This window comes from Haliotis cracherodii, unplaced genomic scaffold, assembly GCF_022045235.1.
Source record: "Haliotis cracherodii isolate W230 unplaced genomic scaffold, xgHalCrac1.p SCAF_1, whole genome shotgun sequence".
Lineage (NCBI taxonomy): Eukaryota > Metazoa > Mollusca > Gastropoda > Lepetellida > Haliotidae > Haliotis > Haliotis cracherodii.
The window spans coordinates 4689707-4705740 of NW_027266264.1; the positions used below are offsets into that span (position 1 = coordinate 4689707).

The 16034-nt window shown below is 39.6% G+C and overlaps 1 protein-coding gene across 1 annotated transcript in view; it reads right to left on the reverse strand.

Moving 5' to 3' along the window:
- Window positions 1–259: 259 nt before the first annotated feature.
- Window positions 260–16034, reverse strand: part of LOC139471662 (lachesin-like) — a 69441-nt gene continuing 53666 nt past the window's right edge. The window contains exons 3-8 of the mRNA XM_071254097.1: window positions 14885–15089; window positions 12105–12257; window positions 7896–8024; window positions 5319–5609; window positions 4554–4790; window positions 260–3394 (exon numbers count right to left, since the gene is read on the reverse strand). Coding sequence (XP_071110198.1) covers window positions 3291–3394; window positions 4554–4790; window positions 5319–5609; window positions 7896–8024; window positions 12105–12257; window positions 14885–15089 — 1119 coding nt within the window. The 3' untranslated portion in view covers window positions 260–3290. The remainder of the gene's footprint in view (window positions 3395–4553; window positions 4791–5318; window positions 5610–7895; window positions 8025–12104; window positions 12258–14884; window positions 15090–16034) is intronic.

Below are 16034 nucleotides of genomic sequence, written 5' to 3' on the forward strand. Positions count from 1 at the left end.
CCGTAAAACAATACTCACTCATACATATGTAACTGGATATCCTTATGTCGAGTATGATGGCCAGAACTTTGAAGAGTTATTTTTGAAATATACTTTTTCGGTTGATCAGATACACACGTAATTTGACGATGACGAGACATTCAAACAAATGTCCTTTAATTGTTTATCGCACGCCTGCTGGGGCTATAGACGATCACATTGAGATGCGTGATAGAAAACACCGACAAGTGTAAATATACACAGTTTATTATCTACAATTTGCCATGGATGATTTCAACAAGACAGTGAAAGATGGTGGGAATATACACAGAGATCAAAATCAACTGATAAAGAAATAAATAATGAAGAACATTGATGGACAAGTTTGTCCAACAACATCACACACTTAGCATATCATACACGCATGAGTAGTTTCTTAAAACTAAAATAATCCATGATTGACCAATAATAAATTATCATCAGAACATAAGATAATATTGACTGCCAAGACTATTATTTTGTGCACTTTTGCTAGCCGGAATTTACCATGAACTAAAATATACTGCACAAGAAACGTAAGGAATCAGAATGTTTGGGGGGACATCTTTTGTAGTGAAAACGGAGCACACAATTTCATGAAAACATCGCCAAATATATTCATGATTTCTAACGATATTTGATCAGTATATGCATGTGTTATGTATTGAAATGGCCAATTCATAGCTTTAGAAATATATAATAGTATGACTTGCATCATTGTTTGGCGTCTGTTCTTTTCATAAATCAAATAAACTCCATTGTAAATTGAACATTTAACCGATTTTGCTATGTCACTGTGAAATGCTTCATGAGGCTATGTAAGGAGTTTGGTGCCGCTAGATTGTCCTACTGTACAGGTGAAGTGAAGGGACGATAGCATGGAAGTCACATGTACACTCAAGTTGCCAACGAGGACTAGCACATGTACTCTGGAGCGCTGCCCACCATACATGGATTCAAATACAAGGTACAACATTGTGTTTCTCTTGTCACATATGGAAACAAATCAAAGCAATATCTAAACACACCAATAGTTGTCTTAACTCTCTAGATAAACGTCTTCAAATTAAGCTCTGAAGCACACTTTGAACCCAATTACTTGTAGTTAACCATACCATGTTCAAATAAATGTTATCCAGAAATTGTTGCTTTTTTGTAATGTGATAAGCATGCTATATTGTGTAGATGTTGCTTTCCACGCCTATTACCAACATGTCACAGTTTGAAGCCTGTCTGTTTAAACAATCTATCAACAACTACCAAACTCACAAAAGACGTATGCAATTCCTAAACCATTTTAACATAGATAATCACACTACCAAATTTTCACGATTTTACCTAGATATTTATATTAACACATAAAAGTGTTGTTTGGCCTTGACCCAGAAATTTTCTTTGCATCCGGGACCCTAGCTCCACAATGAGGCTTGAGTGGAAAAGCACTCCACGTTTTTGTAACGTTCCATCAGTGAAACCCCTTTTGAAAATGGGACGCTTGGGACGAAATTGTCGCTTATTAACTATAGCAACCAGCTATTTCCAGATTGAATTAGATTATCAAAATTGGTTTACGGACAAGAAGAGTGTGTTTTGACAGCCAGATACAATGCAGCGTATTCGTTATTTTGAGGGCAACGGCCCCTTGTTTAATAATTAAGTACACTAACTACATTTTGCTTGATAGCACCATAGCAATCTCCGATAAATATGTACATCATTGATACACACGTCTAGAGAGCGTTCAGTCAATACCTACACAGTCGTATATACAGAGGGTGTACAATATTGCTCCCGTGCAATGGGGGAGGGGTCGGATGAGTATGAGTGTCGGATCAATTACAGAGGGAGAAGCACTTCAGATCAGTGATAATAATTATAGCAATTAAATTGTGAACTAAAATTGACTATTAGGGAAATCTCAATTAAATATTACAACGAAAACGTGATACCTGATGACATGGAGAATGCTGTGTGTAGTTTAGTTTTAACATAATTGGACAAAGTTGACTTGTGATACAAAGGATAACACGTTTTACAAAAGATTATTTGTCATTCATCCCGGATACAAATAAGACTAGGAAATATGCAAGAATTCGGCCAACGTGCCTTATGCGACAATACATATCATGTTCATATCAAGGGGAGTGAACTCGAGTTTCAATGTCATCATTGAATGTGTGAGGGGCCTGACCTTGATTTTACCTATTCAATAAATGATCAAGCGCTCAAGGTCATACAACCTTGGAACAAACACTTTCAACAGTGACGGGTGCATAGAGAGCGAAAAACCTCAGTTGTTGGTAATGTGTTCTACATATTTTCTACAATAGCATAAAACATCTTAAATGGAATTTTGAAACAATAGTATTACAAGAATAATGTGTACAACTGTTCCCACTATGAGATCTTTCTGGTATGATATTAACTTTACATACAAACAATTATTGTTTTGTTTCCTCTAAAAATGAAGGTTGTATTTGTATGTATTATTGATATATGGTTGTACGTCATACTTATTTGTTTTATTAATGGCTTACCATTCTGAATCACGTTAATGGACATTTCAAATATTAATCCCACTTGGTGAAACATTCGTAAAAGATACACAAGAATCGGAATGATGGATTCGTTGATCGAAATACGAATTTGGATATGTTGAACGATTCAATTGCATACAAAGCAATGTATACAATCATTGATATCATACGACACAAGAGAGCAGTGTATTTTACACGGTTGTAAATATATTTGTACAGAGCCTGGACTCGTCCCAGCAGTTATTAGTGGGGGTAGCATCGATGCAAATATGTTATTTTCAGCTCCACTGCTTCAATTTGGTACTGAGCTGATTTCATTACAGTTGATAACAATAAACAAATAGCATTGCCTTTGCTCTCCCTCCAATAAGGTGACTGAAACTTTTGTCGGGTTAAACAATGACCTTCCCTTTTAAGAACCGTTGTATTTCACCTTGAGTTCATTTGGTTCCCGGGTGCTTGCGCTTCTTCACAGTGTTCTGCATCTATAAGATGCAACATGATAACGAGAAAGTGTTTTCCAATCAATAATACTGCCTGCTATTATCACCTTTTCCTTCGACATTAGACACCACTGGTTCAAAACACACACACACGGTCCATCTGCAACCGAATCCTTCCGTCTACTCACTGCAAGCCTTTTAGTATCCAGGTTTCCCATTGGATCGCATACCAGCCGGATGTGACGTCATGTGACCTTCACTTTGGTGTCAGCTATGATACAGTATGTTGAGGTCAAGAAATCAACCAAATATTAATCACAGTCAATATGGATGTAATAAAAGTATATTTTTCATCTGAGGCACAGTTTCTATGACGGAGAATGGATCTGGGGTCATCTGAAAAGAATTAGAAAAAAACATTAAAGAATTCAATTCAAACTGTGATCAGATGTCTTGAGATTAAGACGGCTTGAAATATCTTGCAGAACTGATTGAACATCCTCCAATGAGTTTATTTAATAAGGAATACACCCTATGCGAGTGTTAACCTTTTGTGTATTTCTATTTACCAGCGTAACTGCATTGCCAATGATAGAGAACATCATAATAATGTAATAAGGTAAATAAGCTTCGCATTTCTTATTTTAATCTGACATCTTGAATGAAATCAGATTCGCCCCTGTGTGTATGTGATATTATCTAACGTTATAAACACCAACTAGGCCGGAGAACTGGCGACTAATTCAATATAGATGTGTTCAGTGTATCATCAGGGAGCCTATATACAGTCCTCTACCCCTCCAAGGCTGGATCAGATCACAAAGGGTAACTTTACTGAGATTCATTTATGAGATTTTAAAGAAAGAAAAACACCCTCTTTCATACCGATGATAATGTGTCAATTGCCGTGAGACCCACTGGAAACTGGTTATTTAATAGAGTTAAATGCTTTTTGTGAACCACGTATAGATGAGAACTTTCCAAGGTATCTTAAAAAAGGTGAAACACTGATACGGCGAAATATAACAACTGTTTATTGTAACTTTTAAGTACGTTTACGTGCCACGTCTTGTCCCCTGTGATGATATTGACCAGAAAGGACCAGAACTGCAGCTGTAACGTCATTAAAAACAAGAAAGAAGTTGTTACCCACACACGTTTCGTCATGTTCTTCCGGGGGCATGAGTGGCGTCCCATAGGCATGCCAGAAGCGTATGGTCGTGGGTTCGAATCCCAGATTCGTTCTGATTATGTTTCCAGATTTGTCAGCACCATACCCGTGCTCGCAGGTTTCATCTAAATGGTAAACGTCTAAAACCCCCATCACTTCGGGTTTTCCTTCCACATTGAGCTAACACGCCGTGGTATAACTGGAATACTGTTCTAAACGGCGTTAAACCAAACTCACTCACTCGTAAACGTTTAGACTATATACCAGAGCTCCGGAATTAAGCAGACGCGCTACGATATACCTTAATATAATCACCTAAAAATCATGTTCTACCAAGTTCTGCATGCCATTAAAAGACTTCTCGTATTTGAACATTATACATACTGCCCGTCTCTCCACTGTATCGACTGGTTGGGGATCTGGTAGGTTGGAGTTTGTCCGGGTATTTACCCGGGTACTGATCCGGGTATATGGTGGAGGCTGGTCCAGGGCGTTGTCGGTCGGAGACGTAGCTACTTTCCTCATCCTTGTCTTCATCAACATCGTCGGGTATATCTGGTAGTACTTCGTAAAACGGCCTTTGTGTTGTGGAAGGCGTTGTAGTAATTTCCGGCTCAATTTCTGTCAAAGATAACCAAAAAAATAATTCACTGTTTTTTTCATATTCAACAATATACAACATGTTAGCAGTGACATTTTCCATTTACGACTCATTCCGATTATTAACAGCCATGTAACCATGAAACCGGTATTTGTTCAACATATTCACTTTTGTGATGCTAATTGATAAGACACATTCATACTAAAACTTGCAAACGTGTTTTCCTCACTTAATGAAAATTTTCATTATAGTTCCTCGGTTATCAAGTTTTTATTATTAGTCTAATAATAATTCTCAAAATGATAAAGTACTATTTAACAACTCTTTATGGACCCCAGTCCTATGCTTGTCTTAATAGGCGACCAAATGGGTCTGGTGGTTAGACACGGTGCTCATCAGATCAGTCACAGGGCTGTTAAACGCAGACACGATTATTTACAGGCCGGCGTCAGAAACCTAGAATTCTGCTGAATTAACATTAAACCACAATGTATGCATTCAAAATGTCAAACTAAGCTAAACCAAATTCAGGGAAACAAATCACTTGCCATATAAGACCATTTCTTCTCTGTCCATCCCTAGATGGTTACTTCCCTCACAGACGTATCTGCCAAAATCCTGCTTCTCCAGTGGGTTGATGCGGAGACTGAGAGTCACTATCCTATTCTCAATGTCCTCGTACGCCTCCACCGTAAACCGTTCGTCAGTTATAATCTGGCGGCCATTTTTCTTCCAGAATGTAAGACCTTGAGGGTTACCGTACACACTGCATTCTAGTATAGTCTCACGTCCAAGGCGATGTCCTATGCGCTTGTTGGTCATCACCACTTCCGGAGGAACTACGAAAGAACATGCCATGACATCAATATGAATCTCTGGCGTCATCCCGGGACAAGCCTAAAGGCTATAAATACGTCCAACAGGGTCATCTCTGGAAAGTTTACATAAAGACTAGTAGGAACTTTTAAATGTCATGGAACTAAATGACTGTGTTATAATGACAAGCATGGCATACAACTAAGGATGTACATGTGTATCACTTCTCCACAATCTGCGAGATCTCCAATGCATGTCTATGGTAAAGCCATGTGAGGAGCTGAGCAGGAGCGAGATAAAGTCAAAGTTGGTTGATGGGGAAAGGGGCAGGAGAAGAGAGCCATTTGGGTGAAGACAGAATGAAAAGTAATATGGAGCGAATTGCCTCAGTGAAGCGGTGTCATTGATGCTGGCAGTTGTGCCTGGTGAGATGTGTAGGTAGAAGAGTATTTAGGTGTGGATAGATGGTAACAACAAATATGTAGCTTTGTTGAATCAACACGTCCAAGATGTTGCAAGCAGAATTTAGTTCAATTCGGTTCATTCCCTTTTTGTCCAAATTCGTGTTATTAATTAAGCAATATTTACACAATGACTCTTGCCTTCGTCAATACTGACAGTTTTGTTGAGGTTTTTTTCAAAACTCTTTTACAAAAACTCCACCGCAGAGTCCGCAGTGTACAAAACCTACAGGAAAGCTGCGTTACGTCAGTTTATTAAGTAATTTGGCGCACATTTACTTGTGAGTGGGGGCATCTGGTTTACAGAAGCCGCTCAGTTGAGTAATTACAACACGCAGACTTCATGTTATGTAAACATCTTGAAGAAGACAACGCTATTGTTGCGGAGGGTGTTGGTATGGCCCATAAAAGACCCCTTTCAGCTCATCACATCATCAGCAACGATGTTCCTACGTCATTTCAAGACAGTACTTCAAGGGAAGATTTAGAAATCAAGATTGAATTAGAAATAATGACTCTCTAATGAACCTTGAAACGTTTGATCATGCTGTTTGGCTCGTGAAAAACCACACGAAGACTTTCAAATGTTTGGGAGGTTTCTGAACCTCAATTATGTTTTTCGTAGATGAAATAATTTCTTGACACAGGTCATATATGCATAATAAAGCGATGTCTGGTACTGTCGAGTTTCCATGGAATTTGGCTATTCACTGTGTGAGTGTTAATAAATATTGTGTGTTCCATGTCTGTGAAGGAAAGGGCTCGACTATCAGTCAGTACAATGGAACCATGCAGTGTAGAACCAGAAACACTGATAAACGTATAACCATAATATCATAGTAGTCTATATAAACACGAAAGGTCATATAACGCGGGACTGTATAGAGTTCAATGGGTTTCCAGACATCATTGAAGAAGGTCGCCGTGACATTCATTTCCGGAAGGAGTCTTGCCTGTGCTGTGGAAATCACAGGGCTTCGTCTTTAACGAATAGATTAAAGGGTGTCATTGTTCGACGTATCGATTTGAGAATATTGTCCTTGAAACAGGGAAAATGTAGAACTTTTCACATCTCGACTTCTTTTCCGAAACTACTGACGCAACGATGCATGAATGATTACTTTGGTGTCTGTTTTAGATTTTTCAGATTCTTTCGATCAGAAGATCAGAAGATCTCCCTGGCAATCACTGTAAAGCTGTCTTTATTCATTTACCAGCCATTTAGGCGGATGCATTGTACATTGTAAATGTAACGTGTGGTTAGTGTGCAGTAGGGTTGAACAAATTGAAACAGTTTCTCTGTGAATTTCTACTTAACATGTCTTCACCACTGTCCACTAATTCTATATTTTCGATTTCCTCTCTGGAACTGTAAAGATGAAGCTTTGCATGAGTTACATCAAAGCTGGTCCCGCACTGGATTGTTCGAAAAGCCAAACTTTCAGTTGACTTTCGGTATTCATTGTTAACATAAAGGAAAAGCCATGTTTGTATATTTTTTCAGATAATGCGATGAAAGAAAAGTGTCACGTTGCTTGAAAGTCTTTTAAATAAGGTACAGCGTTTCGCATGTGGTCAGGTGAGCTACAGGGCCTACGGCTGTATTCTTTACCAGTGAACGTATGTAGATGCAGAGACCTATACATCTGGTACTTTGACCTTGACAAGAACTAAAAACCTGTGTGTAATGTATCTCTCAGCTATTTCTTGTATGTGAATAGAAACTGTTTCAGTAGATCTAATTTTCAGGACATGCTTTCTTGACATTGTAACTGACTGGCGTTTATATAAGGCATATCTTCACTCTGACAACACAGCTGGCAACAGGCATGTCAATATGAGACTTACATTCCACGACCACTCTGATGGCTTTACTGACAGCCGGGGGAATGCCGTTGTCAACGTAGCATTCGTAGATGTCGTCACAGTACCGGGTGACATTGTGGATTATCAACACCTCCCCTTCTAGACCGATTCCTGAAACAAAATCCACAGAGTTATTTGCAGTTTTATATTCTACTGAGTGAGTTTGGTTTACCATGACTTTGATCACTATTTCAGTTTTGTCAGGGCGTGTCAGTCTGATGCGGGAGAAACGCTCGATGTGTCGAAGGCAAGGGAGTAAACTCACTGTCAAAGTCCAGTTTCCATCCTTGCCGAACGAGGCTGGGAGTTCTGGGCACGATTGTAGCGCCACCAGTGGCTATTACGAGTTATGTCCCTCCTATGCCCCTCCTATTGACCAATCAGATTTCACCTCTCATATCACTTGCATTTGCTTCAAACAAGACGATCTAATCGATGATCAAGATATATATAGTCATAATCGGGTCTTCCATCGCGAAGTACATCAAATTGCGTAAGCATCTTGATTAAAAACATTAAAAGATTTCGAAAATATGTCTACGCCCAGTTGACGGTATACATGTTTAGCAAATGCTGCAGTCGACCTAAATTTGCACGTTGAAGTCCATGTCGTTTACAAATCGGATGTCGATTTCGTTACGCGATTTTGATTCGACTATTCGAACCCACAATCATAAGTTCCTGGCACGATGGGACTCAACTCTGCATAGCGAATTGCCGTTCCGTAGCCACCTCGGTCAACCATACCCGTTCCTAATTTGAATCCAAAAGGACATCACCGGAAGAGAAAGTGGGTTCATATTCTTGTGAAATAATCAATCTTGTCGTGTTCCTGATGTAACTGTATTGTAACTATTTGTTTTTTAATCAATGTGTAATAACATCCGAGTAATTGTTGATTCAGCACCCTTCAAATGAAACAAAAAAAACGACCAGAAACAAGATATGTACAAAACAAAAAACGACAGAGGATCCAACCCTCACGAATCAGAGTAAACTTACAATGACAAGACGTTATACCACAACAGCTAATGTTTGGAATCTGTACGTAACGTTAAATCTGACATTTTTCATCTCCAAAAAATACATTTGTTATCCTGATCTGCGCTAACCACAGGAAAATAATAATCATGTAATACTTAGCACACTAAAAAACATTAGCCGTGCCTTTTTAATTTTGATGAGCGAATCTCCTCAATATTCCCTCGGTGTAGACCCGTGAAAATTCCGGGGTAGAATAGGTTTTCAGCAACCCATGCTTGCCGTAAAAGGTGACTTTGCTTGTCGTAAAAGGCGACTAACGGGATCGGGTGGTCAGGCTCGCTGACTTGGTTGATGCATCCCATCGTTCCCAATTGCGTCGATCGATGCTCACGATATCAATCACTGGATTGTCTGGTCCAGACTCGATTATTTACAGACCGCCGTCATATAGCTGGAGTGCAGCGTTAAACAACAAACCAACAAACCAACCCTCAGTGTACCCCTTGCCCTTTAACATATCAGTGAATTGAGAACCAACAATTGGCAGTAGCGCGTCCATTATAGCCTTTTGTCCGACACTGTGAAGTGGCTGCCGGGTCACAGCCCTGAGAGCTTCCTTATCTTTGACCGTCAATAACGTATGTGTACTTCCGTGTATCCCCATTAAAAGCCGACTTCTCAGTCCCATCTCCACCCCAATCTCGTCTCCACTCCTATCGTACATGTGGCTACCCAGGGACTTTCTGATGCCACCGCCAAGGATCAGTGTAAAAGGGAAATAAAATCAGAAAAGTGAGTGAGGATGATTTTATCAGTTCCTTCTGCGGCTTGAGCCAAATGGGATCCAGATAGATTTTTGGTTAAAGATCGCTGTGCGTCCACTCGAGAGATAAAACCGGCGCACATTCTAAGACAATAAATGATGGCTGCCGGAGGGAATGTGTCTTCTCTCCCATGAGGCGAAGCCGGATCCTTGAGTTTTACGTGAAGCCGTTAATCTTTGAGGGTATGACAAAAAAAGACCTCCAATTAAATTTACACGAGTTTGCCAGGAAATAAAATCCCTGCATCATGCTAAAATTATCTCGACCGTATTGTCAAAGTTCAGGACTTTTATCGACTCAAACACCAGTCAAACTATGCTTTTACCACTAAAAGTATACAGAATAACGACAGGAAATAATTCCACAACCGAAAGCACTTCTTTCAAAACCAGAGACCTATTTTTGTGTTGTTTGACCATGGATCTGTGCTGTGATTAGACAAAAACCTTTGTTTATTCTCAACCAACTGCGCTTTCGTTTAGAAAAAGATAATCTATTTTTTTTCGTCTAACGTGTGAAACATATCAGAACTGGGTTATAGCAATCAGTGGGAAGGGACCGTCAGGTATTTGTTGATTAAAGAACAGTACTTAACCTTTATCTTTCAAAGATGTAACGAACTTCCACTTTTTTTAAAGTACACGCTGAGATTGAAAACAGAAATAGTGTTTCTTTATTGGATAACTTTCGGAATTCGTCGGCATATCCTCTTTCGAAAGAAACCCGATGAACCCAGTTCCCTTGGGGTGAACTGTTATACTCAGATGTAAACGGATCTAGGAAGATAGTAACACATTGATATATGAAATGTAAACAGTTCTGTGTATATGTATATTTTGTATATACAAAAACATATAGATAGATCACATTTTGAAAAGACCATCTTGGCTATATCTGTAAATAATATTGACAGGGATATTTCGTGATTATGAGTTTTCAGAAGCACCGACAAATCTAAATGAACGTCTACAACACTAAGACGTTATAATGACAATGACATACTTGTGCCACCTATTATAGCTTCTGTTGGCTGAATTTGTCACCATAAGTCTGTCAGCACCAAATAGTGGATTTCACATTAAGAGTGAGTTAGGGTAAATTCCGCTTTGAACAGTATTTCAGTTATAAGACATGGTGACAGATTAATGAAAAAGAACATCGCCAAGCGTGACACGTGAGAGATGTTTACCGGTCTACTGAGGCCAAAGAGCGCGGGCACGGTGCTGTCAAACCAGGTACGGAAGAAGGGCGAATGGGGTACTCCAACCCATAATCATAAAGAGATTCTGGTGTGGTTGACGGACACAACTCTACACAGCCAATTAAGCGGCTTTGACGACTTTGCACCCCGAGCCTCAACTACGATGCCACTGAAATTCTTTCTAAAGAAGGAAGCCAAATTACCATCTATTGCCACTATGCACTGTCCCTGTGGGTAGCCGGACTAGAAAAGGAGTTAAATTATAAAAGTTATTGCCTCTGGTCCAACAAATGTCGCTGACTTGAACAACCAAAATATAACAACATAACATATTATAATACACTACAAAACGGGAAGACCCTGCATTGCCTCTGGTCAAACTAATTCTATTAACTTGAACAACCAAGATATAACAACATAACATATCATTATAAAACACTACAACACGGGAAGACCCTGCATTGCCTCTGGTCAAACTAATTCTATTAACTTGAACAACCAAAATATAACAACTTAACATATTATAATACACTACAAAACGGTAAGACCCTGCATTGCCTCTGGTCAAACTAATTCTATTAACTTTACCAACCAAGATATAACAACATAACATATCATTATAATACACTACAAAACGGGATGACCCTGCATTGCCTCTGGTCAAACTAATTCTATTAACTTGAACAACCAAAATATAACAACATAACATATTATAATACACTACAAAACGGGAAGACCCTGCATTGTCTCTGGTCAAACTAATTCTATTAACTTTACCAACCAAGATATAACAACATAACATATCATTATAATACACTACAAAACGGGATGACCCTGCATTGCCTCTGGTCAAACTAATTCTATTAACTTTACCAACCAAGATATAACAACATAACATATCATTATAATACACTACAAAACGGGATGACCCTGTATTGCCTCTGGTCAAACTAATTCTATTAACTTGAACAACCAAAATATAACAACATAACATATTATAATACACTACAAAACGGGAAGACCCTGCATTGCCTCTGGTCCAACTAATTCTATTAACTTGAACAACCAAAATATAACAACATAACATATAATAATACACTACAACACGGGAAGACCCTACACTTAATGCAGACCCAGGTGGCTCAGTAGGGATGGTGACTGTTTTCAGGTACATGTACGTACGTTCTTTATGACCTCGTCCAAGTCTGAAATTCCGCTTGAACCATGTGACATTTGGGTGTGGCACCCCCGTGACGTTGCACACCAGCTCCGCCGTCTCTGACTCCCTCAGTTTTAGGTTGTCGGAGGAAAGTTTGCTGATGATGGTGGGCGGAACTGTCAAAGGGAGATAACTTGTGGTAAATGCAAAATTGATGTCTTCCAAAATCATTCAAATAAATGTCAGCTTTTTTCCAGTTTTCACACTCTAAAGGAAACATATGTTTCCTGTTGGTGTACTAATCGCATTATATGTTCCCCTTAATGAAGATGAAGCAGTGGTTACATGTTCAAATTGATTACCCCCGGCTTTTTTCATTCCACCTATTGATTTACCGTTATGGGGTTGATAAAGAGAATGATGGAACACGCATTATTCACTCACTCACCCAACGAGAAAAGCATTAGTAGATGACATGTGTTCATTTGAAAGGAAATAGTTATTTCTGTGTTTTGTAGTTTTTTTCTGAATATATGGTTTTATTTTATCATTTTCGAACAAGTCCCTCGCGCTAGTCGTAACAACCCATGGAACAAGGATTGGGAGGTAACAAAGAGCGTGCGTGTTCGTATACCGGTGCTATTAGACACTACATTTCTGCAAAGCGAAATCTGCATTAATATTACCTTAACTTACATAGTAAGGATAAGAATTTATGGATGAACAACTTCTTTATTACAATTAAGAGCGACGTTTCGGTGTAGGTTCTAACACCGTTATCAAGCAAGTGATTTACATAGTGCAGTAAGCAAGAATATATACACGTAGGAGGCAATTTATACAGTAGGGTAGATATTGTATACTGGAGTAGAGGAGCCTGTTGTGTACTTAGTACTCCAACTTCTAAATGCCTATCAAAGAAGTTAACTTACATACTTTAAACGAACCTTATTACGACTGTCGGAGCTCTGAGATAACTTTGTGACCCTACGTATTGATGACATGAATTGAACGACAACTAGATTGTCTATGCTTGATACTATGACTCAGGTAGCATTTAAGGACATTGCCTCTTCTATCCGTACTAAAACTAGATTGATTCCCAGTTAAAACTGTGAGTTTTATCCCTATACAAGGAGAGATACCCACTATATACCGTCCTCCTTTACCCATGTACGTGACAAGGGTTTCATCTGTACTACTGAGTTACAACTTAGAGTGTGATAGATATACGTGACAGGGCTTCACCTATGACTCATCTACAACTTAGAGCGTGATAGATGTACGTGACAAGGGCTCCACCTATGACTCATCTACAACTTAGAGTGTGATAGATGTACGTGACAGGGCTTCACCTATGACTCATCTACAACTTAGAGTGTGATAGATGTACGTGACAGGGCTTCATCTATGACTCATCTACAACTTAGAGTGTGATAAATGTACGTGACAAGGGCTTCATCTATGACTCATCTACAACTTGGAGTGTGATAGATGTACGTGACAGGGCTTCACCTATGACTCATCTACAACTTGGAGTGTGATAGATGTACGTGACAGGGCTTCATCTATGACTCATCTACAACTTAGAGTGTGATAGATATACGTGACAGGGCTTCATCTATGACTCATCTACAACTTAGAGTGTGATAGATGTACGTGACAAGGGCTTCACCTATGACTCATCTACAACTTGGAGTGTGATAGATGTACGTGACAGGGCTTCATCTATGACTCATATACAACTTGGAGTGTGATAGATGTACGTGACAGGGCTTCATCTATGACTCATCTACAACTTGGAGTGTGATAGATGTACGTGACAGGGCTTCACCTATGACTCATATACAACTTAGAGTGTGATTTATGTACGTGACAGGGCTTCATCTATGACTCATATACAACTTGGAGTGTGATAGATGTACGTGACAAGGGCTTCACCTATGACTCATCTACAACTTAGAGTGTGATTTATGTACGTGACAGGGCTTCATCTATGACTCATATACAACTTGGAGTGTGATAGATGTACGTGACAGGGCTTCATCTATGACTCATCTACAACTTAGAGTGTGATAGATGTACGTGACAGGGCTTCATCTATGACTCATCTACAACTTAGAGTGTGATAAATGTACGTGACAAGGGCTTCATCTATGACTCATCTACAACTTGGAGTGTGATAGATGTACGTGACAGGGCTTCACCTATGACTCATCTACAACTTGGAGTGTGATAGATGTACGTGACAGGGCTTCATCTATGACTCATCTACAACTTAGAGTGTGATAGATATACGTGACAGGGCTTCATCTATGACTCATCTACAACTTAGAGTGTGATAGATGTACGTGACAAGGGCTTCACCTATGACTCATCTACAACTTGGAGTGTGATAGATGTACGTGACAGGGCTTCATCTATGACTCATATACAACTTGGAGTGTGATAGATGTACGTGACAGGGCTTCATCTATGACTCATCTACAACTTGGAGTGTGATAGATGTACGTGACAGGGCTTCACCTATGACTCATATACAACTTAGAGTGTGATTTATGTACGTGACAGGGCTTCATCTATGACTCATATACAACTTGGAGTGTGATAGATGTACGTGACAAGGGCTTCACCTATGACTCATCTACAACTTAGAGTGTGATTTATGTACGTGACAGGGCTTCATCTATGACTCATATACAACTTGGAGTGTGATAGATGTACGTGACAGGGCTTCATCTATGACTCATCTACAACTTAGAGTGTGATAGATGTACGTGACAGGGCTTCATCTATGACTCACCTACAACTTTGAGTGTCACTTCTTTAAACTGTATAGGGTTTGTGTTGATCTCACACTTGTATGTCCCACTGTCGTTATAACGAACATTCCTGATGTGTAGATTCCATTCCTTGATGTAGGGTCGCTCAACGCTGATCCTCTGGTCATCTATCAAACGCCGGTCCTCCAAGCTTATAAGTGTCTTCCGAGGACTCGACCACACAACCTAGAAGTACAACGATGACCTATTAGAGAACTCTTGTCACCGTGGCATGAATCAGGATCATCACCTGTACTTTACAACATATTCATTTCCAAAGTTCCATGGGAGTGAGTCAGTATGGTTTTTTTTACGCCTCTTTTAGCAATATTCCAGCGATATCAAGGCGGGGGACACCAGAAATGGGCTTCACACATTGTACCCATGTCGGGAATCGAACCCGGGTCTTCGGCGTGACGAGCGAACGCTTTAACCACTAGGCTACCTGACCGCCCCAGTTCCCTGGGAACCTGTACGTGTCGCACTACAGATAAACAAACAAACAAACAAACACACTACGCCTGTATGATAAATCATGACCATCACCATTACTCGTGTATTAAACCATAGCCATTAGATATAGTGAAGCCAAGACATTACAAGAATCAAGATCAAGAATCAAGAATTTTTATTGTACAGAACACCCTCGTAGGGCAGGGTACAAACTAGCTACATATGGAATAAATATAACTATCAACATGAAAGGTAGATATACATATTAATGTACATTATATATAAATATTACACATTAATTTCATCCATAGTGTATGTTAGATGTATATGTACATATATCGTATCATAGCACAGAAGATATAATAATAAAAATAGTCCATTTATATGGCGTTGCACTCCATGCATAAGCAAGCTCTAAGTGCTTAGACATTTACTCCTCCGGTCAATTGATCAGTGTGCACTCAACAATCATTCTCAGCTCCCTGGGGAGTATACCACTCAAGCTGCCTGTTAGGCGCTAGAAGGTTTACCACCGCATTGCCGTCTCATCCTACCGGGTACCCATTCACTGCTGGGTGAACAGAGGCACATTTCGAACCAAGTCACTTGCCCAAGGAGACACCACATGTGCTACATGTGTTTCAGTGTGGGGCAGGACCGAAGCCCTAGAAACTCCCA